At 47.6% G+C, this 27355-nt stretch overlaps 2 protein-coding genes across 17 annotated transcripts in view; one reads left to right on the top strand and one right to left on the bottom strand.

The window, feature by feature from the left end:
• The window catches only part of FNBP1 (formin binding protein 1), a 94815-nt gene extending 87063 nt beyond the window's left edge, over positions 1-7752 (bottom strand). For 7 of the 14 annotated variants that reach the window (XM_036416303.2, XM_036416290.2, XM_036416292.2 and 4 more), the window contains exon 1: positions 7466-7751. In XM_036416303.2, the coding sequence (XP_036272196.1) occupies positions 7466-7489 (24 nt within the window). In that variant the 5' untranslated portion in view covers positions 7490-7751. Of the gene's footprint in view, positions 1-7465 lie in introns of all 14 variants that reach the window. The other 7 variants (XM_036416291.2, XM_036416293.2, XM_036416295.2 and 4 more) reach the window with 3 other exon arrangements.
• An 8907-nt stretch (positions 7753-16659) lies between these two features.
• The window catches only part of GPR107 (G protein-coupled receptor 107), a 48187-nt gene continuing 37491 nt past the window's right edge, over positions 16660-27355 (top strand). For 2 of the 3 annotated variants that reach the window (XR_006740149.1, XM_036416085.2), the window contains exons 1-4: positions 16660-16846; positions 25571-25693; positions 26183-26233; positions 26435-26514. Coding sequence is in view for 2 of the 3 variants with exons in the window: in XM_036416085.2 (XP_036271978.1) it covers positions 16706-16846; positions 25571-25693; positions 26183-26233; positions 26435-26514 (395 nt within the window). In the remaining variant the exon portion in view is untranslated. The remainder of the gene's footprint in view (positions 16847-25570; positions 25694-26182; positions 26234-26434; positions 26515-27355) is intronic. The other variant, XM_036416086.2, reaches the window with a different exon arrangement.

The following is a 27355-nucleotide window of genomic DNA, read 5'->3' as shown; positions in this document are numbered from 1 at the left end:
AGAGCATCGGCTTGGGGACTGAAGGGCATGTACCTTGGTTGCGGGCATATCCCCCCAGTAGGGGGTGTGCAAGAGGCAGCTGATCAATGACTCTCTCATCGATGTTTCTAACTCTCTCTCTCTCCCTTCCTCTCTGTACAAAATCAATAAAATATATTTTTTAAAAACAAACAAACAAACAAAACATGAGGAGCGTTAGTCTCAAAGACCTGGGATTTAATCTCTTCTTTCTACTCTGTGAACTCAGACAAGTTATTTTACCTTCTGAGCTTCAATTTACTCTCTCATGAAAGGGGATGGTGTGATGAGAGTAGAATGTGCCATTCAGATCCACTTTCCAGAAAGGAATTGTTGCTCAGAGGCAAGGCGTGTGGTTAGCAGACATCCTCCTCTTGGTCTGCCTCATCTTTTGAGCCAAAGACATGATCTTCTTGTAGCAATCTCCAACTCATGACTGAGCAAGATGGTAAACTAGGGACACTGTCCTTGGCCAATGAATGAGCAAGGCAGCGAGCGGTCCCGGGGCCTGGCCGTTTCTGTCCAATGTGACTCCTTGAATGGGCGATCTTTGCTCTGGGCCTCCTTGTTGGCCTAGTAGAGACTTAGACAGGCTGTGTCGTGATCTGGTGGTCTGGTGGCTCCCTCTGCCTAATCTCACTTGCTCCCTTTTCCATTTCCAGGTGCTACTTCCCAATAAAGTGTCATGCTCCAGACTCCATCTTAGAACTGCCATCTCTGCCACTGCCACCAAATGGATAAATAATGGAAAATTCTGCACAGCCCCTGGCACATGACAGGCTCTTGATAATCAGCAGTGTTGATGACAATTATCCCACAGGGTTTAAGGCGATAAAGCATGGTGCAAGTGAAAACATTACAAGAGCTAGGTAGGCCCTGGCTGGGTACCTCAGTTAGAGTATTGTCCCAATATGCCAAGGTCGCCAGTTCAATCTCTGGTAAGGGCACATGCAAGACGCTACCAATGAATGCATAAATAAGTGGAACAATAAATCAATGTTTCTCCCGCCCTTCTCTCTCTAAAAAAGACTAAATGGATTATTAAAAAAGGAAGGAAGGAAGGAAGGAAGGAAGGAAGGAAGGAAGGAAGGAAGGAAGGAAGGAAATATTACAAGAACTATAGAGTTTATGTAATGATAAGCTATTTCTATTTTTACAACCCATAAAGAGAGTAGAGAAGTACAAGGTAGAGAGGAAATTGCAGTTGCTAAAATGCATACACTAAAATCACAGATATTAGTCAAAGAACTAATTACTTTAGAACACCTCATTCCAATCACTAGAATGGTATGCTTTAAATTAAAAAACACACAATAAAGCTAATGCGATACTATAGTTTAAATGTTAACAGGCATTCTAACTTTTGCAACAAGAAATGGAAAGTTACATCTTTTGGTTGTGGTTGGTTGGTGGTAGTGGTTTAAATCTATTTCTAACATTAAACAATTGAGGCTCTATGCTTTACATAAACGTAACATAGAATTTACAAACCAGCGAAAAGTTGGTCCCAATTGGAAGACCATGATCAATCAATATTAAAAAGTGTATGCCCACAAGTATCATATGATCTCATTTATATGTGGAATCTTATGAACGAAATAAACTGACTGACACGATAGATCCAGAGACATGGAAGCATGCCACAGACTGATGCATCCCAGAGGGAAGGGGGTGAGGAGAGCTTAACCAAAGAACTTACATGTGTACATGCATAACCCATGGACACAGACAACGGTGTGTTGAAGGCCTGGGGAGGGGTGGGAGTAGCGGTGAAAGGGGGGAAGAGGGACATCTGTAATACTTTCAACAATAAAGATGAATTTTTAAAAAACAATAAAGCTCTTCTTCCATGAAAAAAACACCGCCACAAAAACTTGTATACTCTCGATTAACTCTCTAATATACACATTTGGCCCTTCATTTTTCTTTTTTAACTAGACACATCATTAGGCTCAAGCTAGTGTGAGTATACATTACTAAACCAGGAAATAAATATTTTATGATAAACACTAATTCCAGGAGACTTCACACCCATATTCTAAAGTCTAATTAGATTCATTTCCCAGGGCATTCAAGTATTCTCGGTAGCTTGCAATTTTTAGGTATCAAAATAAAGCCTTCTTTTTAAACGTGGGTGGTGTTGACGAAACAAGTATGAGTAATACTTGCAGGAAACACAATATTAGCTTTAGCCAGGGAGTGAGTGAGACCTGAATAGTCCTTCAAAGAAGCACTTCTCATGCCGCACGAATGTAAAGCAAGAGTTCTAATGTGGTCACCGGTAAGCACAGACACTTACAGAGCTGCCTTCTGGTGCTTGGAATACAGCTCTACCTGCCCCCAGTGCAATGTAAGCAAATGCTCCGGATTAGCTCTAAAGGATAGCGTGAAGGCAGCAGGCAGACCTGTAAATACCAACCGCAAAATGGCCAGACCTCCCAGGTTAGATTTAAGATGTATCGACCAGAAGAGACTGTGAGAAGCAGATGACAGGATTAAACCTGATTTCCTGTATCTTGAGGAGGCACGTTTGCTCCATTCACCATCTTTCCAGGAGTAACTATTATACCTCCCCAGCTGGTCTTGCTATGCTAATCGTGCACACACCTATGAAGTGTTGAAATTAAAGAGCAGAGAGAGCTATGAACTGCTGTCAGTACTGCACACTGTTCAGTGTTCTGGATTAGGAAGAAGATGTAATAAGAGGTAATTCTCCCAAACCGGAAACTATTCATACTCCACTACTTCAAGATTAAAAAATAATCAGTTAAAAGTTTTTACACATCCTATATAAGAAAAGGCTAATATGCAAATAGACCTAACGGCAGAACGACCAGTCACTATGATGCCCATCGCATTGACCGTTAGGTGATCAGTGTGCTCCCACAGGGGGAGCACTGCTCAGCCAGAAGGCGGGCCTACAGCTGGTGAGCACGGCGGCGGCGGTGGGAGCCCCTTAGGCCTCTGTGGCAGGTGGCCATCCCCCCAAGGGCTCCTGGACTGGGAGAGGGTGCAGGCCGGGCTGAGGAATCCCCCCTTTGTCCCCAGTGCATGAATGTCATGCAGGGGCCTCTAGTTCTTCTATAAACACACGCATACACATGAGGCTTTAGCATCATGATCAACAGCTAAGAAATGTCTTTAAGCGCTACTCCAACGGTGAAAAGGGTGCCTAGACGGTGGAAATCTCTGTACCTTCCACTCTATTTGTTCTGAAACCAAAACCCCTCTGAATAAATAAAGCCTACTGAAGGGAAAGGTGCCTAGAATTACACAAAATGTCTACAACCGCCAGAGTGCAGAAAGGTGTTAGAACTGTCCCCCCGTTACTTCAAAAAAGCAAATGTTAAAACAAAAGGAGGAAGAAGGGATTCATTCATTTATCCAATAAATATTTATCAAACTCCTACTACATGAGTCAGGCATTGTTCCCAGTACAGTGGGAGACCTCGCCTCTGGAAAGTGCACACCACAATCAATGTCACCACAGTCAACACACTGCTGAGGGCGCATTGTCTGCCTGGCGTTGTCCTAAAAGCTCAGGTTAAAAAAAAAATCACATACAATCAACACAGGTGCTTTCTTACTATGTTAAGCAATAGTCTTTTTTTAAAAAATACATTTTTATTGATTTCAGAGAGGAAGGGAAAGGGAGAGAGAGAAACATCAATGATGAGAGAGAATCAATGATCGGCTGCCTTCTGCAAGCCTCTTAATGGGGACCACACCCGGGGCCTGTGCCCTTGACCAGAACCGAACCTGGGACCCTTCAGTCCACAGGCCGATGCTCTATCCACTGAGCCAAACCAGCTAGGGCATAACCAATATGTCTTATTCAGGTCTCTCTGTTCACTTTCTTACTCTTAGTATTTTGGGCTTCTCCATTTCTTATTTGCACCAAAATAAAGAAATTAAGATAGAGGCCCTGGCCAGGTAGCTTAGTTGGTGAGTGCATTGTCCCAATACGCTAAGGTTGCAGGTTCAATCCCCGGTCAGGGCACATACAAAAATCAACCAATGAATGCATAAATAAGTGGGACAACAAACTGATGTCCCTCTCTCTCTTTCCCTCTCTCTCTCTCTCATCAATAAATAAAAATGTTTTAAAAAGATGGTGGAAAGGGCAGTAGGAGACATAACTTCTGTCACCAAGTAATCTGCTAGCTGCAAAGAGTAGAATAATTATGAAGAAAGCTAAAATTTCCAACAGATTTATTCACGCTTCACATTAATGGTTAAGCCAATAAAATTGAACTGACACTTCCATACTTGTCAATTCTTACGAATAAACAGGTGCAGGTAAGAAAAACAACATTAACATGTACAAGAAACTCTTGCTTTGCCATTTCTCCAACGACCGGTCACAATTCCATTAAATCAGTACAACCTATTTACCCTCCTACCTTACTTTTTAAACAAAGTCTTGATAAATTCATTTGGTTCTTCTTACAAACAAAAGTGAATCCCTCTTTTGACTCTGATGGTGTAGGCTAGAGTGAAGACCTACTTTGCACGTGCTCACTGAAATAAGTGGATAGCCCACACTGTATATAAGGTGACTTAGATTCAGGTAGCTAACTCGCACATAGTAGCTGTTCAATAAAAATTTTAAACTTGGATGAAAAGGCATTATTGTGAAGGGCTGCACAGAAACAATGCAGTTGTGACCTAATAATCCCTTTACAGCAGCCATTTACACTCTGACCTGATACAAAATAACCCCCATTTAAATACAAACTAAGCCAATAAAGTTATTACAAATTCCGGGTTTTGCGTTCATTTCTATAGTTGGATGATAACTTCCTGACATCTCATGATTCTAGAAATTTCCTAGAATATGAAAGTTTACTCCTATAACAGAGAGAGAGAGAGAGAGAGAGAGAGAGAGAGAGCAAAAAGGTTTTATTCCCTCTGCAAAGCAGGATGTGGCTAAAGAGTAAGCCTTTCATGTGAAGTGCAATCAGAACGCTGCTGTTCGTAAAAGCCTATATGGACTCGGACTCATGTCCTAAAATGTGTGCAGACCTGACGGAATTTGTGAGGGTCTATGCAAGCTGCAGCCACCTGCCACAAGTAACTCACGGCCACCCAAACCAAAGCTCCTTCTCTCCACGGAGAAGCAGAACCCCGCCAAGCTGGGCTCAGGCGCCCCGTCATTATCTCATTACCATGTGCACCACCCCAGGCCACCGTTCAGGGAAAACCCTCAATCACCGCCCCGGCCCAGACCACCGCACATCTCGGGTCTCTCACCACTGGACCACTGGGGCTTGCTGTTCGGAACCCTTCATTATTCCATTTTAAAAAACCACTCACACACTAGTCAGATCAGGGCCCTGGCAACAGACATGTGGTTGCCCTCGGACTTCTCGGCTCTTCCTCTTAACACTCAGAGCTTTGCATCCCTCTTATTAAGGTGCCAGTAAGGGAGTTCTCCCTTTTCCTCCATTAAAGCTCTAAGCCGCTCCAGAGTGCTGGCCAATGTTCTAGCGAAGGCCTTTTAGCAACAAAACTCTCCGCTGGCGTATACGTGCATACAAACAACTGCTGACTGACTCATTCTTCTCCATAAACTCGAGTGAAAACATTTCAAGTAGCTGACACGCCTCCCTTAGACATCTTTTCTAGTCTGTTTCATTTGGGAAAATGCAAGTGTATGCAGAAGGCGCAATGCCAGGAGCCCCCGTCCCCACACCCAGCTTCAACAAGGACCTGCTCATGCCTGCTTTCTGTCATCAGCACGCCCATCCACTGCCACCCCACTTCTTCTGAAGCAAACCCAAGACTCCATGTGGCTCGTATATATTCCAGTTCCCAGTTACTGCCAACAGCTCCTTGTTTGTGCGTTCCCTCCCACCGCTTCCCCCAAAAAGAAGTATATAGAATAATGGAGGCCATTGGGCTTCCTTCATCTCCACGTCCCTTCTCAGCCACCTCCCTCTTCCACATCACCTTCCAGAACATTCGCCAGCATCACTGCGAGCTGCCGACCAGTGCACATAAGTGCACGCTGGCCACTGTTTCACTTAGAAATACATTGAGTTTCTCCCAGAACCCCCTTCTCTTGTTTGAACAAGTAGAAAAAGAAAAGAAAAAAAGAAAAATCGTGCCAGTATTTCTATTCTCTTGATAAAAAATTACTTTTGGTTTACTCCCTGGCCCAGATAAGCTGGAAAGAGCCGAGCCGAAGGGAGTGGAGCAGGCGTAGATGAGGCAAGAAATAAATGCTCAGGATTAGCTCTAAAGGGCAAAGCGAAGGCCAGTATACAGTGAAAAACAGTAGATTCCGCCCAGTTAGGTGTGTGCAGATATTTTAAACCATCTGTTATTTCATTTTAAAACTGAATGCTTGTAAACATCAGCCAACATCTGGGGTTCCTTTCGACACAGGATGTTCATAAAATAAATCGTCTTCATCTAAGGGTGCTCTTGCCCTCGGGATTTTGGTTAATAACAGTCGCTGCTTCTGAGCCTCGGAAATGTTAAGGAAGGAAGATAATGGAGGGAGGGGCGCTCCGCTGGGGCTCTAACCCTGTGAGAGGTGAGATCCTTGCCCGCCCCCCCCCCAGCTTCCACCCGCTCCCCCCCCCCCAAAAAAGGGGGCTCCGAAGGAGGCACTCCCCCCTCTCCCTGGACGCGTCTCATCTTGGAACATTTCAGTGAATGACTGGGATTTCTCCCTCCTCCCTCCGGACGCCTCTGCCCTCCCAGGCCACTGATTGCCCCAGGAGCCCGGAGGGGGGCTGGCACCGAGGCCACCCCGCACCCTGGCACCGCAGGCCGCCCTGGCCGGGGGCTCAGCCGCCGCGGCCCCGGCCCAGGATGCGGGGGCCCCTCACCGCCCCCCTGAAGGACAAGCCCCGGGGTGTCTCCCGGAGGGGATCTCCCCGAACACGGCCACTTCCCTCTCCGGGCCAGAGGCGCAGCCCCAACCTCAATCCAGGGCCGGGTTCCCCATCAGGAACCACAGGTGCCCCGGCCGCGGCGGGTCAGGAGGTCTCCCTCCGGAGGGAGGGCCCCCGCGGCCCCCGCGGCCCCGCACCAGGACGCGGGCTCGGCCCCGCAGGCCGCCCCGCCCTCGGGGGCCGCACCTCCCCGCGGAGAAAGCAGCCGGGACGGCGGGGCCGGGCGCCCCGGCACATAGCGCAGCCCCCAAACCGAGGCTCCCACGCCCCCCGCCAGGCGGGTCTGGGGCGCCGGCCGCTCGCCGAGGACGAAGGCTCTGCCCCCCGCACCGCGGGCCTCCGGCCGCCGCGCCCCCAGCTCAGGCCGCCGCGGGGACCCCCACCCGCCCCCATCCCCTCCCCCCGCCGACTCCTCGCGGGCGGAGGCCCACGAGGGCGCCCGGCCCGCGCCTCCTCAGGCCGCGGGGACCCCGGCGGCGCCACCGCCTCGCGCCGGCCCGCGCGCCCGGCGCCGCCTCCCGCAGCCCGGCCGCCGCACTCACCCACAGCTCGGTGCCCCAGCTCATGGTGCAGGGCGCGGGAAGGGGCGCGCCGCGCGGCGGGCGCGGCTCTCCGGTCCCCTCCCCGGCGGTCCCTTCGCCCCTCGCGATCCCCGCGATCCCCGCGGTCCCCGCGGTCCAGGAAAGCCCGGGCCCGCGCCGCCGCAGCCTGCTCCTCGCCTCGGGTCCCCGCGGCGGCTCCTCCTCCGGGTCGCTCCTCAGCAAAATGGCCCGAGGAAGCGGCGGCCCCGGCAGCCGCAGCGCCCGCCCGCCCCACACCCCGGAGTGAGGGGAGAGGGCGGGGCGGGGCGGGGCGGGGCGGGGGCGGGGCCCGGGCCGCGCGCCAAGACCGGGGGCGGGGCCTCCTGACAGCTCGCGCACGCGCCGGGCCCACCTCCCCCGGAGCCCGCCGCGGGGACCCGCCGCCCCGGGAGGACGCGGGAGGAGGGTCCCCGCTGATTTGTAAAAATCACTCGTTAGCCACCGCGCTCCGCTCTGGGCTGACCGCCGGCCTCCGGACAGAGCCGGCCCGGTGACTGCCGGTGCCCAGGGGGCCTGAGGCTGCCCCTCTGCACACTGGACATGTCCCCCCCCCCCCCCGCAGCCATTCCCGCCAACCTGGTCCCCGGGATGTGCCTCCCGCACTGCCCGGCGCCGCGGGGCCCGGGATCCTGGGGGCCCCGCGCGGGGGGCGTGGGTCCGGCACAGCGATGCCTGTGCGCGGTCCAGAGAGGGGCGCGGAGTCGGGAGCGACCACGTAGCTTCGAGTGGCCAGGAAGGTGACCCGGGGCGCGCAACCAGTGATTGCCAATCTGTGAGGCCGGTGGTTTCCAGCTTGTCCGGCCAAGAAACGCTGAGACATGCAATCACGTTGCAGCTTAGAGGGTAAGAACAGGCGCAGGGGCCACAGATGAGGGTTTGGTTCCAGTCCGGCTCCCCGCACATACTCGCCGAGCGGCCTGGGCCCGGGACTCCGCCTCTCCGGCCGCTCGGAGCCCCCGTCTGCCCGGCGGAGGTAACGCAGCCGTGAAGGCGAGGATCCAGATGAGCATCTACTCCCAGGCCTGCGGTTGGTAAACTGAGAGCTCATTCGTAAGTAGATACTGACTCCTTCTCCCTGTATTCCAAAGACCTACACAAATATTCTCCACAAGCTGCGGAGGATTACTGGAGTTCCAACCTTTTCCTCCGCATCGCTAGGCCCTCTCTCCTTCACTTAACGCCACTGACTCTTCTGGGTAACTCTGCACTCCTAAAGTGGGTCCCCTTTTATTTTTATTTTATTCTTATTTTTTAAAACTTATTCTATTGATTTTTTACAGAGAGGAAGGAAGAAGGATAGTCACAAACATTGATGAGAGAGAAACACCAATCAGCTGCCTCCTGCACACCTCCCACCGGGGATGTGCCCACAACCAACATGCCCTTGACGGGATTCGAACCTGGGACCTTTCAGCCCACAGGCCTACGCTCTATCCACCGAGCCAAACCGGTCAGGGCTGGGCTCCCTTTTAGGAATATTTCCCGAGGCATGTTCCCCATACCTACTATCCCCCCTCCTCCCAACCTGCAGTTTATCATTCATCATCCTCTGCCATGAAAGGGTGGAGCCAAAAACTCTGGTAGATAAACCTCCAGGTCTACTTCCTTGGTTGGACAGAGAATAAATTTAACCTGTCAAACTGTTTGGGTCTGTGTTTTGTAAGTTTCCTCCAGCCCCCTCGTTTTTTTTCCCCTGTGTGTGTTTAAATGTTTTGCTCTCACTGTTACCAGGTCTGGGAACTCTTTACTCCAGAGACTGCGAGATATAAAATAATCAGAACTGCCAGCCACTACCTCCCAAGTGGATTAACAGTGAGGGCAAGTTGGAGGGGTTAGAAATTCAAAACCCTGCAGAGTTTAGTTTGCTATCTGGAAACCGTAAGTGAAAAAGGCAGGTTATCTAGGTCCTGATACAACAATCTAATCTCTCTATTGAGTTCTTGGAGACTTCAAAAACAGTGACCACTTGTAAAGTTCGCTAATCAGGAGGAAAACAACCTGCTAATCTAAAGGCAGAAAAGAAAAGGGGAAATGGAGGAAGGGCCAGCAGAAGTAAGAGACCACATTAAGATGAAAACCTTTTGAGATGAGTAAGCAGGAAGTACTTAACAGAAACCCCTGAAAAGCCACAGCAGCAGAGGTATGGAACTGGGCTAACTATATGTACCACAGTGCAAATAGCTACCTTCTGCAAGTTTGGGTGGCAACTAGAAAAGGTTTGAATAGTCCGAATCTTTAAAAAATAAAGGAGAAAGACACCACTGACCTTGAAACCATGGAAACAAACAGGGTTTGGGGTAAAGAGAAATAAAACAGCAGAGAAAAAGATAAATACAGCACAGTATTAGAACTGGATCTATTCACTTTTCCTCATAACAAGAGGGAGTGATTCCAAGACCAGGAACCACCACTTGAGAAATTACTGTGACCTGACCTACTTAGGGCTCAATTTTCACGAGAGGATTCTAAACCCTGTCCGCGCCAGTGCTGGGACGGCTAGGGGTCAGCCTGGGCTGTGTATACCTGCTTCCCTTCAGTGACACCCGCAAAGCACTGATTCACAAAGTTTTGATCTTGGTGGGAGACTACATACACTTCCAGGGAATAATCCCGTCACCTGGATTTCATTGGCACTGGAGGAAGGTGTCTGGATAGGCTGCTGTGATGCTAGAGGGAAGTCTATTAGGGCTTCTTTGGCAGTTGTAATGGTGCTTGCAATTAATAAACGCCTGATTCAGGGGCTGTCACGGGCAGGTTTTGTCATTGTTAAACTGGGATCCTCGTGTTCTACCACTTTTGAGGTGTGTCACCTTCTGAAAGTTAAATCCTTTGCGTGCGGCTCAGTTTCCTTGTTCATAAAATGGGGACCTCAAAGACTGCTTCGAGGCTGAAGTGAGGGAGCTGGTGGGGACCCAGGCTTTGGTGTGAGCTAGATTTGAATAGCTATGCAGAGCTTTGGTTGGTTTGTTTTTCTGCTTTCATCTTCAGTTCCCTCTATAAAATGGAAATAATACCACTTACTTCAAAGGCTACTGCCAAAATGAAAATTAAAAAATTCCCTTTCCCTTCCTCTTGTTTTCTGGAGGATTTTTACTTATTGCATCAAGGAAATCAGTCCTTTAACACCTTTGATGCAGCAAGACAGCTTGCCCAAATGACAACTGATCATTGTCTGTTGGTGAAGTATCATTCCTATTGAAATTCTCAGGATTTTTCTTTTCAAATAGCTCCCATCAGCTTCAGCTTAAAAGGTCCCATTTGCTCGACATTTGAACTACTTCCTAAAGATCCACGGAAGCAGTCAAGTGGAAAAAGTTGGCGTGGGATAAAAGCAGGCACTCTATGGGGAGAATTTTGAACCTGCAACCAATTTTTGCACCTGATAGTGGACTTCCCCTGAAGGTCTGTAAAGCTGTGCACAAAACTAGGAAAACCCAGCTGTCCTGTGGCTGAACAAGTGACACAATGTGCCACCACGGGTAGGAGAAGGAAATTTAACTTTTCCCCCAACCCCCAGGACTGGAGATGTGTCGGGGCCTAGCCTTTCCATGAAGCTCACTCTCTGTACGAAAATGCCACGGGCTTCCCCCAAGCTGCAAGAAATGACATTTCTAGCCAAAGAATGAAAGTGACATTTGACTTCTCAATGTAACGCCAGGCCTGGCCGGTGTGGCTCGGTTGAGCGACGTCCCATGAATCAAAAGGTCACAGTCTGTCTCCAGTCAGAGCACGTACCCAGGTTGCAGGTTTGAGCCCACGCTGGGGGCTGGGGTGCATACAGGAGGCAACCGATCAACTGATAAATGTTTCTCTCTCCTTCCTCCCTTCCTCTCTCTTCCTAAAATCAACAACAACAAAAAAAGTATAGTATTTTAAATATATTTTATTGATTTTGTACAGAGAGGAAGGGAGAGAGATAGAGAGTTAGAAACATCGATGAGAGAGAGTCATCGATCCGCTGCCTCTTGCACACCCCCTACTGGGGATATGCCCGCAACCAAGGTACATGCCCTTGACCGGAATCGAACTCGGGACCCTTCAGTCCCCAAGCCGATGCTCTATCCATTGAGCCAAACCGGTCTCGGCCAAAAAAAGTATAGTATTTTAAATTAAATAAATAAAAAAATATATATTTCCAGGCTCCAATTTGATCTCTAGTCTCCTATACTGTCCTGATAGAGGTTTGGTTCTGAAATATCAACTCTTTTGGTAAGAAAACAAATGGCAATTATACCTTATTACAACTGGGAGAATATTAACCCATTCATTACTTAAGAGATGCCAAATATTTTTAATCCCATTAGGTCCAAACTACAAATTCTGTTACTAGTGGCAACCTTTGGTGGATCCTGCATAGTGAGAGGAAACAGAAAAAAAATAAATAAATGCACTTGACTGAGGGCGCAAGGCTCACAGCCAGGGTTAGGAGAAGTTTTTCCAGCCAATACCTTACCTTCTGGAGCCCCTTTGGAAATGTTGCCTAGGACAATAGGCATAACTCGTTCTGTTACTCACCATGTCTGTTTCCAGTTACAGTGTCATAAGTATGCAAATCACCTTTTCTTGAAACTGAGATCATGTGTCTGAACAGAACTACCCGCATAGCAGTGTTCAAACAGAATTTGAAAAGTAACTGTCTAAAAAGTACGTCATTTTAGGTCTCTGTATAATTAGTGTTTCCCTTTAGATTTCTCTCAATTTCAAACTAATGACTGGCACAATTAAGTACCTGAGAAAGATCTACCGCCTAAACCTCTAGACCACATGTGTCAAACACAAGGCCCGCGGGCCAAATCCGTCCCGCCAGGCCTTGCAATGTGGCCCGCACCGCGCTGTCATCACTGCACTCCGCTGCGTTTCCATCACAATGACAGTTTATGACTGTTCAGTAAACCATTCGGCCCGCGATTAAGGCTGGATTTTAGATTTTGGCCCCTTCTCTGATTGAGTTCGACACCCCTACTCTAGACAGATACCACTGGTGTATAACCCTGTAAGAATAGGAACCAGCTTTAAGCCCTTAAAATTTGTTTTCCAGAAACCAAAAGACAGAAGTCTTCTATTTTAGAAACAATTTAAATGTTTGATCACTATTATATTATTCAATGAAATTAAGACTATTCCTGGTTATTCCGTTTTAAAAAGCCTATGATTATATTAAAATGTAAAGCAAGGGATTCTCAAAAATGGTACTTCCCTTAAAAAGTAAACAGTCCTTCAAGCATTGCAAACTGCCTTTCCAAATGGAACTCCACTTAAAAACCACCTTTTCCTTTAACAACCAGTTTCTACCGAAGTGAAATCAGTTAACTGTCTTCGGTATTTCTCTTGATACAGAAAAGAAAGGATCTCATTCCTAGCATGTTCTTTCAAACTGCTGATTTTTAAAATGTTTTTTGGAAAGTTTCTCTATAATTTAATTTGCTAACACATTAGTGACTCAGATTCTGGGCTTTTAAGTTTCTGAAAAAAATTAAAATGATAAGAACGAGAAGGCCATGGTATAGTGTGAGAAGCACAGATCTGATTCTGACAGCTGAGGCTCCAGCCCTGGCTGTTAAAGGCGCCTGCCAAAAACTACGCCACTACATGTGTGATCCTGAGCCCGTCTTTTAAGTCCTTGGGTTTGTTTTCATAGCCGTTAAATAAGGGAGAAGAATCTGTTGGTTATCTAGGGGACCCTTCCAGCCTTATATGCAAATGATTTCCCCGCAACAATGCCGGACACATTAAGTATCGGGCTTTGAAGGCGGATCTTGAATGAGAGTTCTATCTGGGTCATTGATAAATCAGCAACACACCTTTGAATTAATTAATCTAACCAAGTCTCCTCTTTAAAAAAAAAAAAAAAAAAAAAAAAAAAGGCTTAAAAAGAAATATGTTAGCCGAAACCGGTTTGGCTCAGTGGACGGAGTGTCAGCTTGCAGACGGAAAGGTCCCAGGTTCAATCCCAGTCAAGGGCATGTATATTGGTTGCGGGCACATCCCCAGTAGAGGGTGTGTAGGAGGCAGCTGGTGGATGTTTCTCTCTCATGGATGTTTCTAGCTCTCTATCCCTCTCCCTTTCTCTCTATAAAAAATAAAATTTGTTAAAAAAAATATATATATCTTACAAGGTTTTGTGATGTTAAATCACACAATCCTATCCTATCTTATATCATTAAAGCCTAGGTGGCCTCAAGCCCTCAAGTGAAGCCCCCTTAAGACTGTGCACACAGCGGAGGCGGGGCCTGGCGGCAGCTCCCCATCAGAGGACCTGGAGGTCACGTGGCTCTGTGCAGCCCTAAGGCCGGTTTTGGCATCTCTGCCTCCTTGCCTGGAGGAGGCAGGTCCCAGCGGAGGAGGCGGGTCATGGCAGGGGAGGGCAGTTGTGGGTGATCAGGCTGGCAGGGGAGGGCAATTGGGAGCCATCAGGCTGCCAGCCAAGGTGGGTGCCAGCCAGGTCCCCCCATTATCCCACCCGCGCTGGTCATCCCACAGACGGCCCTGATCCTACCCTACACATTGGGAACAGTCTCTTAGATTTAAACATTAAAACCTGGCAAGGCTACTCTTAACACCGACAAAACAGGATGATACAGCGATGACGTGCATGGCCTCTGGCTTGTACATTTTGTGGTCAGCCCTGATTCTGACACTTAAAACTGTGTAACAACACGAATTACTTAACTTCCCTCTGCTTCAGTTTTTCCACCCTTAAAATGGGGGAAATGCTACTACTGCTTCAGAAAGATCATATTATATACTACTTTTTGTAATCCGGGCAAAAAAAATGTAGCTGCCCATACAACAGCAAGATGCCTTTCACCTGTATGAAAAGTATGGTCACTGGTGCATGCAGTGTCCCAGTTTGCGAGAGGGATATCTGACTGCCGGTTTAGGCCCAACATCTCTCATGGGGTCCCGGATTGTGAGAGGACGCAGGCCGGGCTGAAGAATGACCCTCCCCCGGGACCCCCCTAGTGCACAAATTTTGTGCACCGGGCCTCTAGTCTATACTAATAAAAGGATAATATGCTAATTAGACCAGGAGACCTTCTGGAAGTCTTGCCAAACAAAGCCATGGTGGCAGGGCCAAGGCAGAGGCAGTTAGGGGTCATCAGGCCAGGAGGGGAGGGCAGTTGGGGATGAGCAGGTCAGCAGGGGGAGGGGCAGTTGGGGGCAAGAAGGCTGGTGGGGGGGGGCAGTTGGGGGTGAGCAGGCCAGCAGAGTAGTCAGGGGCTATCAGGCAGGCAGGCATGTGAGTGGTTAGGAGCCAGTGGTCTTGGATTGTGAGAGGGATGTCCGACTGCTGGTGTGGGATCGGGCCTAAACTGACAGTTGGACATCCCCTGAGGGGTCCCAGATTGAAAAGGGTGCAGGCTGGGCTGAGGGACACCCTCTCCCCACCCCGTGCATGAATTTCCAGCAGAATACTTGGCAAACTTAATCACTCAATAAATATATTTAATTATGCTTATCTTGCTGTGTGGATTCATAAAATAAGTTTGTCTGTAAAATGGAGTAGTAAGATCAGAGGAAAATTCTGTTCAAAGACGAAAGATTACAAATTAGTAATACACGGTCACAGACCAGAGGGAGGAAAAAGAGGGCCGCTCGTCACCGCCCACCACCCGGGAAACATGCCTCTGAATCTTCCTGGAGCCACGCGAGTGCCCTACTTTGGCCCTGGCAGAGGGTGTGGCAGGGCTTGTACATGACCCTGTTGTTGTTTTTTACTCAAGGGAAGAATTCATAGATTCATGACTTTATTAAGATTGCTCACAGCTAAAAGACCTAGGTTCCTTTCTTTCTCCTGCCCTCCACCCCTACCCATTCTGTATTTTCCCAACTGTTTTTTTTTTAATTTTTATTTTTTTACCTGAGTGCAACATTTTAGCTCCATTAAACCATATGTTAATTTCAGTTCCTATTTCTAGTTAAAAACTTTAAGAATCTGATTCTGTCATAAAACACACTAATACATTGCTGGGATTCCGGGTGGTTTTTATTTTCTCCTCTTTAGCTTAAATGACTCACACAAAGAGCATGCATTACGTGTGTGGCAAGCTGGAAAAAAAAATCTAAACACTAAATAAATCTGGCTAGTCTATTAGCGATTTAATAAGCATGTTCTTCTGTACCTGCTTAATAAAAGTGGTGAGAGGAGGGAACCAACTACCGAATCCTTCCATTCCTCCCACTGGCCGGGTGGCTTGGTGGGTTGGGGCCTCCTTCTGTGCACAGAAAGGATACAGATTCTATTCCTGGTCAGAGCACATTCCCAGGTCCTGGGTTTCTCTCTCACATCGATATTTCTCCCTGCCCCCCCTCCCCCATCCTCCTCTCTCTAAAATCAGTAAACATATACTAGGATGAGGATTAAAAGAAAAGGATCTCTCCATAAATTCCACAGGTTAAAAGCAAAGGAAGTTTCCACACAGAATTAAGAGGAAAATGTTGACACTCTGACTCTGGTGGTCGGATAAAACAGCACGAAGCAACTTAAAATAGCAGTTAAAGGTTGCTATGTGGCCCTCAGTCAACCTGGTGCAAATGACTTAATTTTCCAGAGGCTCAGTTTGCTTACCTGCAAAGTGGGGCTATCACCTACCTCCTACCTCATTAGACTGTTGCAAGGATTAAATGCAGTCGTGCCTACAGGAGACCTGACCAGGGACCTGAGAAGGGCTTCACAAGTCATATTACTGCAACCATTTCGTTTGAAATGTGAGTGTGAATTCCCTCCAAAAAATAACCATCAAGGGACCGCTATCATGCGGGAACTTGGTATTTCCCACCGAGTCAGTGCCGCCTGTGAAACCCGTCCGCTCCACCACCGGGCGAGGCGCCACGGCGGTTCTAAATAAGAGATCCTCGCCCTCGGAGGCGGGGTCCCCGCGGTCCGGGGCTCGCAGGTCCAGGTCGCTTTCAGAGCTCGGCGGGTGGTACGTGTGGTCCGGCTGTTCCCATGACAACCGCCCTGGGTCCTCCTGGGGGTCCCACCTCTTCTGGCTAAACCGAAACCCCCACCGGGAAGGCCGCCGGAAAGAACAGCTTCCCGCCCCCGCACCGGCCCCGCACTCAGGTGGGGAGAGCTACGGGCCCCGCGCCCCGCCCCCGCGCCCCGCCCCCTACTTCCGGGCCCTTCCGGCGGCCGCTGCCCTTTAACCCCGGAAGTGCTTGGCGGGAGCGGAACCAGCTGGTGATGCTGGAACAAACATGGCTGCCCCGGCGCCCCTCGGCCCCTCGGGCTCCCGCTGTCCTCGGCTCTTCGCGGGCCTCCGGTGGCTCCCGCTCCTGGCGCTGCTGCAGCTGCAGGTGGAGCCGGGCCTGGGCCGCGTCCACCACCTGACGCTCAAGGTGAGGCCGGCGGCCGGGCGGCCGGGCGGGGCGGGGCGGGGCCGGGGGCGGGGCAGAGGCCGCTCCCCCGGGCCGGAGGCAACTTTGGCGGGGGCTGCGGGGCAGGGGGGGTTCTGAGCAATTGCCCCCCTTCCTCCCCGGCGCGGCCTCTCGGTGAGGAGCCTGTTGGGACCTGGGGAAGGGGTCCCCGCGCCGTCGGGGAGGCCGGAGAGACACCGGCTGGCCGGGGAAGGGGCAGGACCGCGGCGGCGGAACTCTGCGGACCCGGGAGGCCGCGCCGGCCAGCCCCGTTGGCTTCCCGGGTTCCCCGCTGACAGCAGCTGCGCTTCTTGCTCCAGCTTTTACCCCCGACTTGACTTGTCCGCGGGCTTCCGCTTTCCCATCCCCTGGAGCCCGGCGGTTAGAGGATCCCGGAATCTCACTCTCAGTTTCCGGGTTCGGCTTGGGGCGCTCCCTGGACTGATCCAAGCGGGAATTTCCCGGAGGAATTTCAAGTTTCGCCTGAAATTTATGACCGAGAACTGAAAACCAGCATTATAAAGAGGTTTCTGAGGAGAGAACCTGTCTCATCCGTCGCTCCCGTCTTGTCTGGCTAGGGAGGAGGTTTCTGCTAGTCCTCGAAGGATCCCTGGGACCCTGCTTTCAAACTCACAGCCAGAAGCCACCCAAGGCTGAAGGTGCCTCCGGGCGGCCAGCAGGTTAACAGATCTGGAGGACAGAAAAGTAAATTGTGGCCCAAAGCCTTGTACGTGATTCTCAAAGTACACAATTGTGTAAGAAGTTGTGGGATTGAAGAAAGTTTGTCTTATTAAACACGTTATTTGTGTGAACGTGGAGTTTAAGGAATACAGAATCTGATAAAAGGCTTGGCCAGACCCATACACCATACTTTGGGTTTGTAAATAAAAATGATCATGATTTCAATTGTTCTTAGCCGCAGGGAGTTTGGTGAGGTTTTTTCTTCTTTTTCTTCTTCTTTTAATTAGTTAGGTGAATCTTGACTGCCTTTGAGAATATGCTAAAAGTTATAGAACCTTCCCCCAGAAAAGTGCAGGTAACTGCTTAGACGGGACTTTCTTGGAATTTCTAGGGCTTTGTAATCCTGCTGAAGATTATCTAAAGGCCCTGTCCCTCAAGCTTATGACTCCCAAATTCAGAACTCCCGATCTTAATTTTTTTTAAATGTTTTTATCTATCTCAGAGAGAGAGGAAGGGAGAGGGATAGAAACATCAATGATCATAGAGAATCATTGGTCAAGGGCATGTACATTGGCAGCGGACACATCTCTGGTAGGGGGTGTGCAGGAGGCAGCTGGTTGATGTTTCTCTCTCTTCGACATCATCGATGTTTCTAGCTCTCTATCCCTCTCCCTTCTTCTCTGTGGAAAATCAATAAAATATATTTATAAAAGAAAAACTTAACTTGAAAGCTCTGCCTTTGTAGTAACATGGTATTACTTTGTTTCTGAATGGTAACTTTTAGAGAACACGAGCAATGGAGTGATGTTTGTAGGCAGATAAATCAGATCCCTCTTTGTTAAGACACTGGAAGCACTGCCCATGGATCGAGATCACCTGATCACACCGCCTTAGGTGCCGCGCCCGCGGCTCCACTGCACAGACTGCCCCCTCCCAAAAAACGTATCTGAAAAGTTTTGGGAAATTGAGTCATCCCTGCTTTGCCTCATCTCAAGCACACTGACTATTAGCTGGTCCATCCTGGTAAACCTCAAATGCCTCCTTGGCATGTCTCCAAAACTGATCGGTATGTAAAATTAATGACTGCTAAGAGGGGGTCTTCTGAGTGTGCCATGTCTGCCCCAAATCCAAAGCAGCGTTAGAAAGGGCACAGTGCCGCCCGGCAGTGAGCTCAGGCCCAGCGTCTTGCCTTGTGAGCATGGCGGAGCCCACCAGGCAGCTCAGTGAAGAAGGAAGAGAGCTGGGGAGCGTGGCACTGAGGGACATGCTGTTGACACACTCAGTGTGGTGTTAGATCTCACATCTCATAAGCATATGCCACCAAAATTCAAGTGTGCATGTGAGATTGCTCTGTGCATAGAAAGGTTGGGACTCCAAGTTTAGTCCCAACTGCTCTGGGCTCACAGGGGAAATGAGGTATCCTACAGCATCTAAATTTTATTTATTTATTTATTTATTTATTTATAATATATTTTATTGATATTTTACAGAGAGGAAGGGAGAGAGATAGAGAGCTAGAAACGTCGATGAGAGAGAAACATCGACCAGCTGCCTCTTGCACACCCCCTACTGGGGATGTGCCCGCAACCACTGTACATGCCCTTGACCGGAATCGAACCTGGGACCTTTCAGTCCGCAGACCGACGCTCTACCAGTGAGCCAAACTGGTTTTGACAGCATCTAAATTTTAAATGCTAAATATTTGATTTTTTTTATTCACTGGCTCCTCATAGCGCCCCACCCCCCTTGAGAAAAATGCTATTATCCCTGGTCTATACATTTGAAAAACAGAACTTGGGTTACATAAGAGGAAGAGGCCGACTTTGATCCTGGCCTCCATGCTCTTCCCATTCGGCCACTTATACTGAGCAGCCCTCGGTGCCTGTCTAAGCAGCCAGCCCTGATTGCCAGGGCCCCAGCCTTCTGTGTTGGCATTTTCAAGCTTTTTGTAATTTTTCCTCTGTCCTCGTGTGCTTAAGCTGTCATATTTCTGTTTAAGAAATTTGACCCTATTTTAAAAAATATATATTTTATTGATTTTCCACAGAGAAGAAGGGAGAGGGAGAGAGAGCTAGAAATGTTGATGAGAGAGAAACATCGACCAGCTGCCTCCTGCACACCCCACACTGGGGATGTGCCCACAACCAATGTACATGCCCTTGACTGGAATCGAACTTTGGACCTTTCAGAGTCTAGCCACTAAGCCAAACCAGTTTCAGCGAGATTTGACCCTATTTATTTCGTGAATTGCTCTCTATATACAGTGATCCAAGAAATCGAATATTAAGCTTCCTTGCCTAGAGTTTCCTACCATGAATTGTCGGCAGTCAGTAGATGGTAGACGGGATTATTCTTGTTTGTTTCTGTATTAGTGAGAACTGGTCACAGACGCCTAAAGGTACCTTTGCTTACTGAGGTCACACCTTGGCTGCTGTGTGAGACAGCAGAGAGAATGGCCAGCTCCTGCAGTGGCTGCTGCGTCTGTTCCAGCGGGTTTGGCTGCATTGGAATGTGGCCTAGACGTGCTGCGGCTTGTGGAGTTATGTTTTTGTTTTAAAGAAAAGCTACATCCCAGCTGGCGTGGCTCAGTGGCTGAGCTTCAATTTGCCAGTCAGGGCACATGCCTAGGTTGTGGGCTCAATCCCCAGTGTGGGGTGTGCAGGAGACATCCGATCAATGATTCTCTCATCATTGACGTTTCTACCTCTTGCTCCCTCTCCCTTCTTCTCTGAAATCAATAAAAATATATTTAAAAAATAAAGAAAAACTAGAAATTTAGGCTTTTATATGAAGTTAGCCAGAAATTAATTCAAGTTAAAAAAACAAAAACAAAACACTGTTGGCCCCATCTAAACATCCATGTACCAGCACAGTCTGTGGACTGCCAGGTGGGTGAGCTTTAAAATGAGGAAGTGGCCAGTATGTGACCTTCAGCTAGTGGAGTTAAGAGTGACCATGTTGCCGAAACCGGTTTAGCTCGGTGGGTAGAGCGTCGGTCTGCGGACTGAAGGGTTCTAGGTTCGATTCCGGTCAAGGGCATGTACCTTGGTTGCGGGCACATCCCCAGTGGGGGGTGTGCAAGAGGCAGCTGATCGATGATTCTCTCTCATCAATGTTTCTAACTCTCTGTAAAAAAAAATCAATAAAATATATTTTTAAAAAAATGACCACATTTTGCCCTAGCCGAATAGCTCACTTAGTTAGAGAGGTGTCCCCACACATCGAGGTTGAGGGTTCGGTCCCTGGTCAAGACATATGCAAGATTTAATCAATGAAGGCATAAATAAGTGCAACAACAAGCTGATTTCTCTTTCTCCCTCCTTCTCGCTCTCAAACCAATAAATAAAATTTAAAAGAGTGACCATATTTATTTTTTGAAGTTCAGTTTATGAGAAGTATCATTGCTTCACTTGCTTTATGTTTTAAAGCAATTTAATGTGAAATTGTTCAGAGGGGATTAAAGCAAAAGTATGTATGTTCTGCTGTTTAGTTAAAAGAGCAGAATTGTCAGTGTGAAGAATTGTCACTGTTTTGAAACAAAGGAAAAAGGAGAAAAAGTGCTAAAATTGTAATTGTCTTGAGGGATTTTTTCTTTTATCTCCAGATCAGACCTTTATTCTGAACTTCGGGCAAGTGTACCCAACTGCCTACTCTTCATTTCCACTTGGGTGTCTCTTTAGCACCTAAGAAACCAACTCTCCTTCCACTCCATTCCCTCTCAGCCTATAGATCTTCCAGATTGTCCTAGTAACTGTGTTCTTCGCTTCTCATTGATGGGTGTTCTAAGTATCTTCCCTCCTCACCTCCTAACAATCCGCTGCTCTGTCACCTGAACTCGGTCCAGGCCATCCTATGTCTCATGGACCAGCACAGTCTCCTCACACTGTGTCCCAGAGTTCCTCCGGTTCACATAGTGCGTTGTAGCTGCAGGATCTGCCTAAGAGCCCAATCCCGTCATGTCACCGCCCTTTAAACCCATCAGGGGCACCCTTTCCCCCTTAAGAGGGAGCTCACAGCCCTTCGTGAGGCTGCCCGTCTCCCTGTGAGCAGCCTCTTCTCCAGTCTCACTGCCCTCCTTTCTTTAGTTTCTTAGTTCCTAAGTGAGCAGCTTGGTGAATTGTTTTTACATACCGTGTAACCAGCACCTAGGCCAAGAAACAGGACATTCCTAGCACCCAGAACCCACCCCCAGTACTCCTTTTGGTCACCAGAAGTCCTGAAATAGCCAACACAGAACTAAAGGAGGAGCGACGTCTTGCCTTACTCGGTTTCATAACAATGGCCATATGATACTGCAGTGGGAATCAGGCTGATTGAGGGGACAGGATAGGAAGCACACGGAGAAGCTCATCTTAATGAGAACACGATGTGCACTAAGGCGGCAGCATAGAGCAGCGCAGTTAGGACAGGCTGCCCGGAAGGGAGAGGAGGGTGTGTGAGCAGCGTGCATCTTATTCGGAATGGTGACGTGATTGACAGCTGAAAGTGGAGACGGGGCATGGACTGTTAGCTGAGGGTCCCACATGTATTACTGGCAAATAGTAATAAACAAAAAGATTGATTTTTGGTAATTATTTGTTAAAAATTTAGAAAATATAAAAAAAAATAGAAAATTGTTACCACTCCAATGGTCCTAATCTTTTCATAGTTTGGTGGATTTCTTTCAGACCTTTTATATCAATAAATAAATAAACAAATGTAATTTTCCTTTTTTTTTTTTTTTTTTTTTTTTACAAATATACTGTATATAGTTTGGATTTTGCTCTTTGCATTTAATATTTTGTCCAGCTTTATTGAGGTGTAATTGACAAATAAAAATTGCATGTATTTAAGATATACAATGTGATAGTTTGATATACATATACATTGTGAAATTATTACCACAATCAAGCCAACTAACATATCATCACCTCACATAGCTACTATTTTGTGTGTGAATAATTAAGATTTCTCTAAGCAAATTTAAGGTATACAACACAGCATTGTTAACTGTAGTCAGCATGCTGTAAGTTAGATCTGAGAAATTTCCCTGCATATCTGAAACTTTATATCTTTGACCAGCATCTCTCCATGCCCTCCACCATCCTCTGCCACCCCCTGCTCCTGGTAACCACCATTCTATTCTCTGCTTCAAGAACAATTTTAAATTCCACATGTAAATTACATCATGCAGTATTTACCTTTCTGTGTCTGGCTTATTTCACTTAGCATAATGTCCTACAGTTTCATCCACGTTGTCAAAAGTGATAAGATTTCCTTCTTATCATTAAGATAAGGCTAAGTAATAATCCAGTGTGTGTGTGTGTGTGTGTGTGTGTGTGTGTATTTCTTATTTATCCCTTGACAACTTAGTTTTCATATCTTGGCCATTGTGAGTAATGCTGCAATGAACATGGGGTGCAGCTATTTCTTTGAGATAGTGATTTTATTTCCTTTGGATGTTTGCCCAGAAGTGGGATAGCTGGATCATATGGTAATTCTATTTTTAATTTTTTGAGGAACCTGCATACTGTTTTCCATACCAGCTGTTCCAATTTACATTTCCATCAACCGTGTAGAAGGGTTCCCTTTTCTCCACATCCTCATCAACTCTTGTCTTTCGACAATTTTTGTAACACGTGCGAGGTACATTTCTCTCCTGATCAGGGATGTTGAGCATCTTTTCACATACGTGTTGGTTGTTTATATGTCTTTGAGAAATGTCTATTCAGACCCGTTGTCCTTTTAAAGTCAGGTCATTTGTTTCCTTGCTGTTGAGTTGTTTGAGTTCCCGATATGTTTTGGAGATTAGCCCCTTATCAGATATATGGTTTGCAAATGTTCTTCTCATTGTAGGCTGCCTTGTCACTGTGTCACTGTAACTGTTTCCTTTGCCGTGCAGAAGCTTTTCAGTTTGATGCAGTCCCATTTTTCTCTCTGTGCTGTGTTACCTGTGCCTTTGCAAAAAATCATTGCTCAGACCAATGTCAAGAAGGCAGTTCTCTGGGATGGCAGCTCCAGACCCACTTTAAGCGGCTCAGTTATGTTATTTTTCACATGTCCTAAGACATCCATCCTGTACATCTAGGATGGCAGTAGCCTTATAATGCCTTTGGGAGAGTGAGAAAATAGTCACCCAGGTCACTTTCTGTAGGGGTTCCTCACTCTCACAAACCTGAGGTCGGTCATGAAGCTTAGCTTTTCTGGTTTTTATGCTCTCACAACTCCCTGATGCCTCTCAGCAAATGACTTACTTCTACTGTCTTAGCAGGCTTTCCTGCTTCTCCCTATGCTAATTTGCTGTAAGTTACTCCATCCCACCAGGAAGTGGAAGTCTAGCCAACATGCTTTAAATGCATGGCTGGGCTCCTAGGAAAATAAGAAAAATTCCCTGGGGCCAAAAATTAAAAATTAAAAAAGTGGCCAGAAGGAGCTGACACTCCAGTGGGTAAAAGAACACAAGTCAGGGCTGCCCTGAAGCATGGCAGAAGCCTGGGCCCTGCAGTCTTGGATTTTGAACAGCTGGTGAGCAGGAGGAGCCAAAGCCTCAGAGCTGGGCAGGAGGGGAGCTAGAGCTGTGTCCCTGTCCCCAGCCCTGAACCTGGGACTCAGAGCTGTGCGGCTAGAGTGGAAGAGTGGACTAGGAAACAGAAGGCAGTAAGATGTGTGAATTAGCTGTGTGCGTGGTGGTGGGAGGGGTGGCCTCTGATTTTTCTGCTGCAGATCTGTTCCATGGCCTCTCCTAGGCCATTGGTGTTTGCAGTTGGACTGTGTCTGATACCCAGGAGCTCCAAGTCTAGATGAATAGTTACCACTCACACAAAGGAACAGCCTGCTGTGGGCACCAGCAGAGGCGAGGACAAAGAGCAGAAGTAGACCCCTGGCACCTGTTGTAAAAGAGCTATAGTTAAAATGGAAAGAAACAAAGGACGAAATTTAAAAATATGAGCAAGAAGCAAAACCACTATAAAAAAAGTATCAGATTTGAGGAAGAACCAAATGTAAGTTTTAGGAAAGTGCTTAGCATTTAGGAGTTACTTAATAACTAACTGTTGGCTTCTTGCAGACTTAGTGAGGGCGATTTGATTTAGGCAAGTAATTCTCAGTCTGAAACTTGTGGCTTTCCTCACTAACACTGTTCCAGGCCCAAGGTCCATTTGCCCACCACTTCAAAAGGCCAAAACTCAAAACAGAGTCTAGAGGAAGGAAAAGCTTATTGATGGAGAAGGTTCCAGAAGATGAAGGCCCTAGTAGTTCCTCAAATCCATCTTAAGGAACACAGAGTTCAGGCTTCTTTTATATCAGGGGAAGGGGAAGTGGGAGGAGCTGGTTTTGTAAAAACTAAAGCCCCAGGCAGAATCCCTCTATGACTGGTACGTCTCAAGCAGGACCTACTAGCCTGAGGGCCAGGGGAGCAACATAGGCCCAACAAGATGGGGTTCCCATAGACCCAGCATTTTGCTCTGTTACCTTACCGTGGTTCTGTTGGCCTCCTCAGTGGAAAATGATACCGCTTAGGTGCTTCCTCACCAGAGGGATTTAAGAAGAAGAAAGGGTTGCAGCCCTGAGCATGCAGACGTGGCAGGCCACATGCACACTTGGCCTTCGTGCCAAGACCTTTTGGTGCATGGGATGACACTCAACCAACTGAGCCACACCAGCCAGGCCAGCATGCTTTCTGAGTGCCTAATAGATGCCAGGCCTCAGACTAGCAGGAAGGATGAGAGGAAAACTAAGACATTGTCCTCCTTCCCTGGAATTCACATTCCAGCTGACCACCTAGTCAGGACTATTACAAATGTCCAAATGAATTGCATCTGTTGTGTGCTTCCTTCTGCAAAACTGTTGATATCTTATGCATTTCCGATGAGTCATCTTCAGCTTTGAAACAAGATCAGGTACCACAGCTGTATATTTTACTAAGTACATGGAAACATTGGTTAGCTAGCAGGAAACTAGACTAGTTTTTCAAGCAAACAAATAGGTTAAATAATCTAGTGAACAACTTCTCCCTATTACTAACTTCACCTCTGCAAATCTTTTTAGAATGACGTGAGGCATAAGGTTCATCTGAACACCTTTGGATTCTTCAAGGATGGGTACATGGAGGTTAATGTCATGAGCCTTTCAGTGCCTGAGCCCGAAGGAGCCACGGACAAGGATCTGATGGTAAGTGCCTTCCCCGGACACCAGGGATTGACGCTTCCCTGTTTCTTTGATGAAAGCTTTGCCCCATACTTGAAGGAGAAGTGTCAGAATACGGAGAAAAGCCGAGACCGGTTTGGCTCAATGGATAGAGCGTTGGCTTGGGGACTGAAGGGTCCCAAGTTCGATACCGGTCAAGGGCATGTACCTTGCTTGCGGGCATATCCCCAGTAGGGGGTGTGCAAGAGGCAGCTAATCGATGACTCTCTCTCATCGATGTTTCTGACTCTGTATCTCTCTCCCTTCCTCTCTGTACAAAATCAATAAAATATATTAAAAAAAAAAAAAAAGAATACGGAGAAAATAAAACTTGTGAGCAGGCATCAGATAATTTTATTTTTAACGTTTAAATTGTAATTCTTGAATAATTTTAGTGATTAGTGATCCTTCTTGACAATGAACGCCATGAAAACCGAGAGGAGGGCATTTACCTCTACTTCTTTACCCTCTTAGATCGGATTCAGCCTGGACCGCACAAAGAATGACGGCTTCTCTTCCTACCTGGTGAGCAGAAACGCAGGACTGCTCACACTCTTCACTGAGCTCAGGACCGAGTGGGAGCACTGCTTTTGTGGTTGGGCTGTTTTCTTGAGGTGGTGGCTGCTGGGACCTTCGGGTATCAGTTTGTCTCGTTCCTGAAAATGCTTTCTCCTTGTTCCAATGTGAATGAATCAGGTTATGCATAATTGGGTCTTCCTTTCTTAGGATGAAGATGTGAATTTCTGTATTTTAAGGAAACAGTTGGTCTCTGTCCCCCTTCTAATCCTAAACTTCTCCAGAAGTGAGTAAGTAATTCTAATAATTCCTTCAGTTCAACCCTAGAGTAAAGTTTGGGGGGATTTGGCCATTAAGCTAACATTCATTGAGTATCTACCATCTGCCAAATACCGTGCTGAGTGCTGGAGATGAAACACAAGGTGAGGGAGACAAAACAGCCACCCCAGTGATGTCAGCAGAGAGAGGTGGGCAGAGAGACTGCTGTGGGAGAGGAGGAAGCTTTCAGGTAGCTGGGGGCCCAAGCCCCTTCTAGTGAGGAGACTTCACCAGTGAATAAGGAAGGGAAGACATTTCCCCCGTAAATGCCCCGGCAGAATGGCAGGAATGGTGCGGTATGTTCCGTCAGGGGGTGCTCACTCCCATCTCAGTGAGGGAAGGACAGGAAGGCTTCTCTCAGGGCAGAACAAGAAGTGCTTCCCTTCAGTGGATGTTCCAGTTTTGGTGCCATGTCACCCAGGCTGGGAAACTCTCTGGCCCTCGTGCAGGGCAGGTGAACAGCAGTGGCGTGTTCAGGAGGGAGAAGGGAGGAAATGCCTTCTAGGCGTGCCGCTCCACGTTCCCTAGGCTTCAATTGAACTTTTCATTGTTGTTGTTTTTTAAATATATTTTTATTGATTTCAGAGAGGGAGAGAGAGAGAGAAACATCAATGATGAGACAGAATCATTGATCGGCTGCCTCCTGCACGCCCTGCCCTCTACTGGGATCGAGCCTGCAACACAGGCATGTGCCCCGAATAGGAATCGAACTGTGACCTCCTGGTTCATAGATCAATGCTCAACCACTGAGTCACTGCAGCCAGGCCATTTTATTGGTCTTATCTCTTGTTCCATTTCCCCTGTACACCAATT

This window comes from Pipistrellus kuhlii, unplaced genomic scaffold (assembly GCF_014108245.1).
Source record: "Pipistrellus kuhlii isolate mPipKuh1 unplaced genomic scaffold, mPipKuh1.p scaffold_m20_p_53, whole genome shotgun sequence".
NCBI lineage: Eukaryota > Metazoa > Chordata > Mammalia > Chiroptera > Vespertilionidae > Pipistrellus > Pipistrellus kuhlii.
This window is presented reverse-complemented; position numbering and strand designations above follow the sequence as displayed.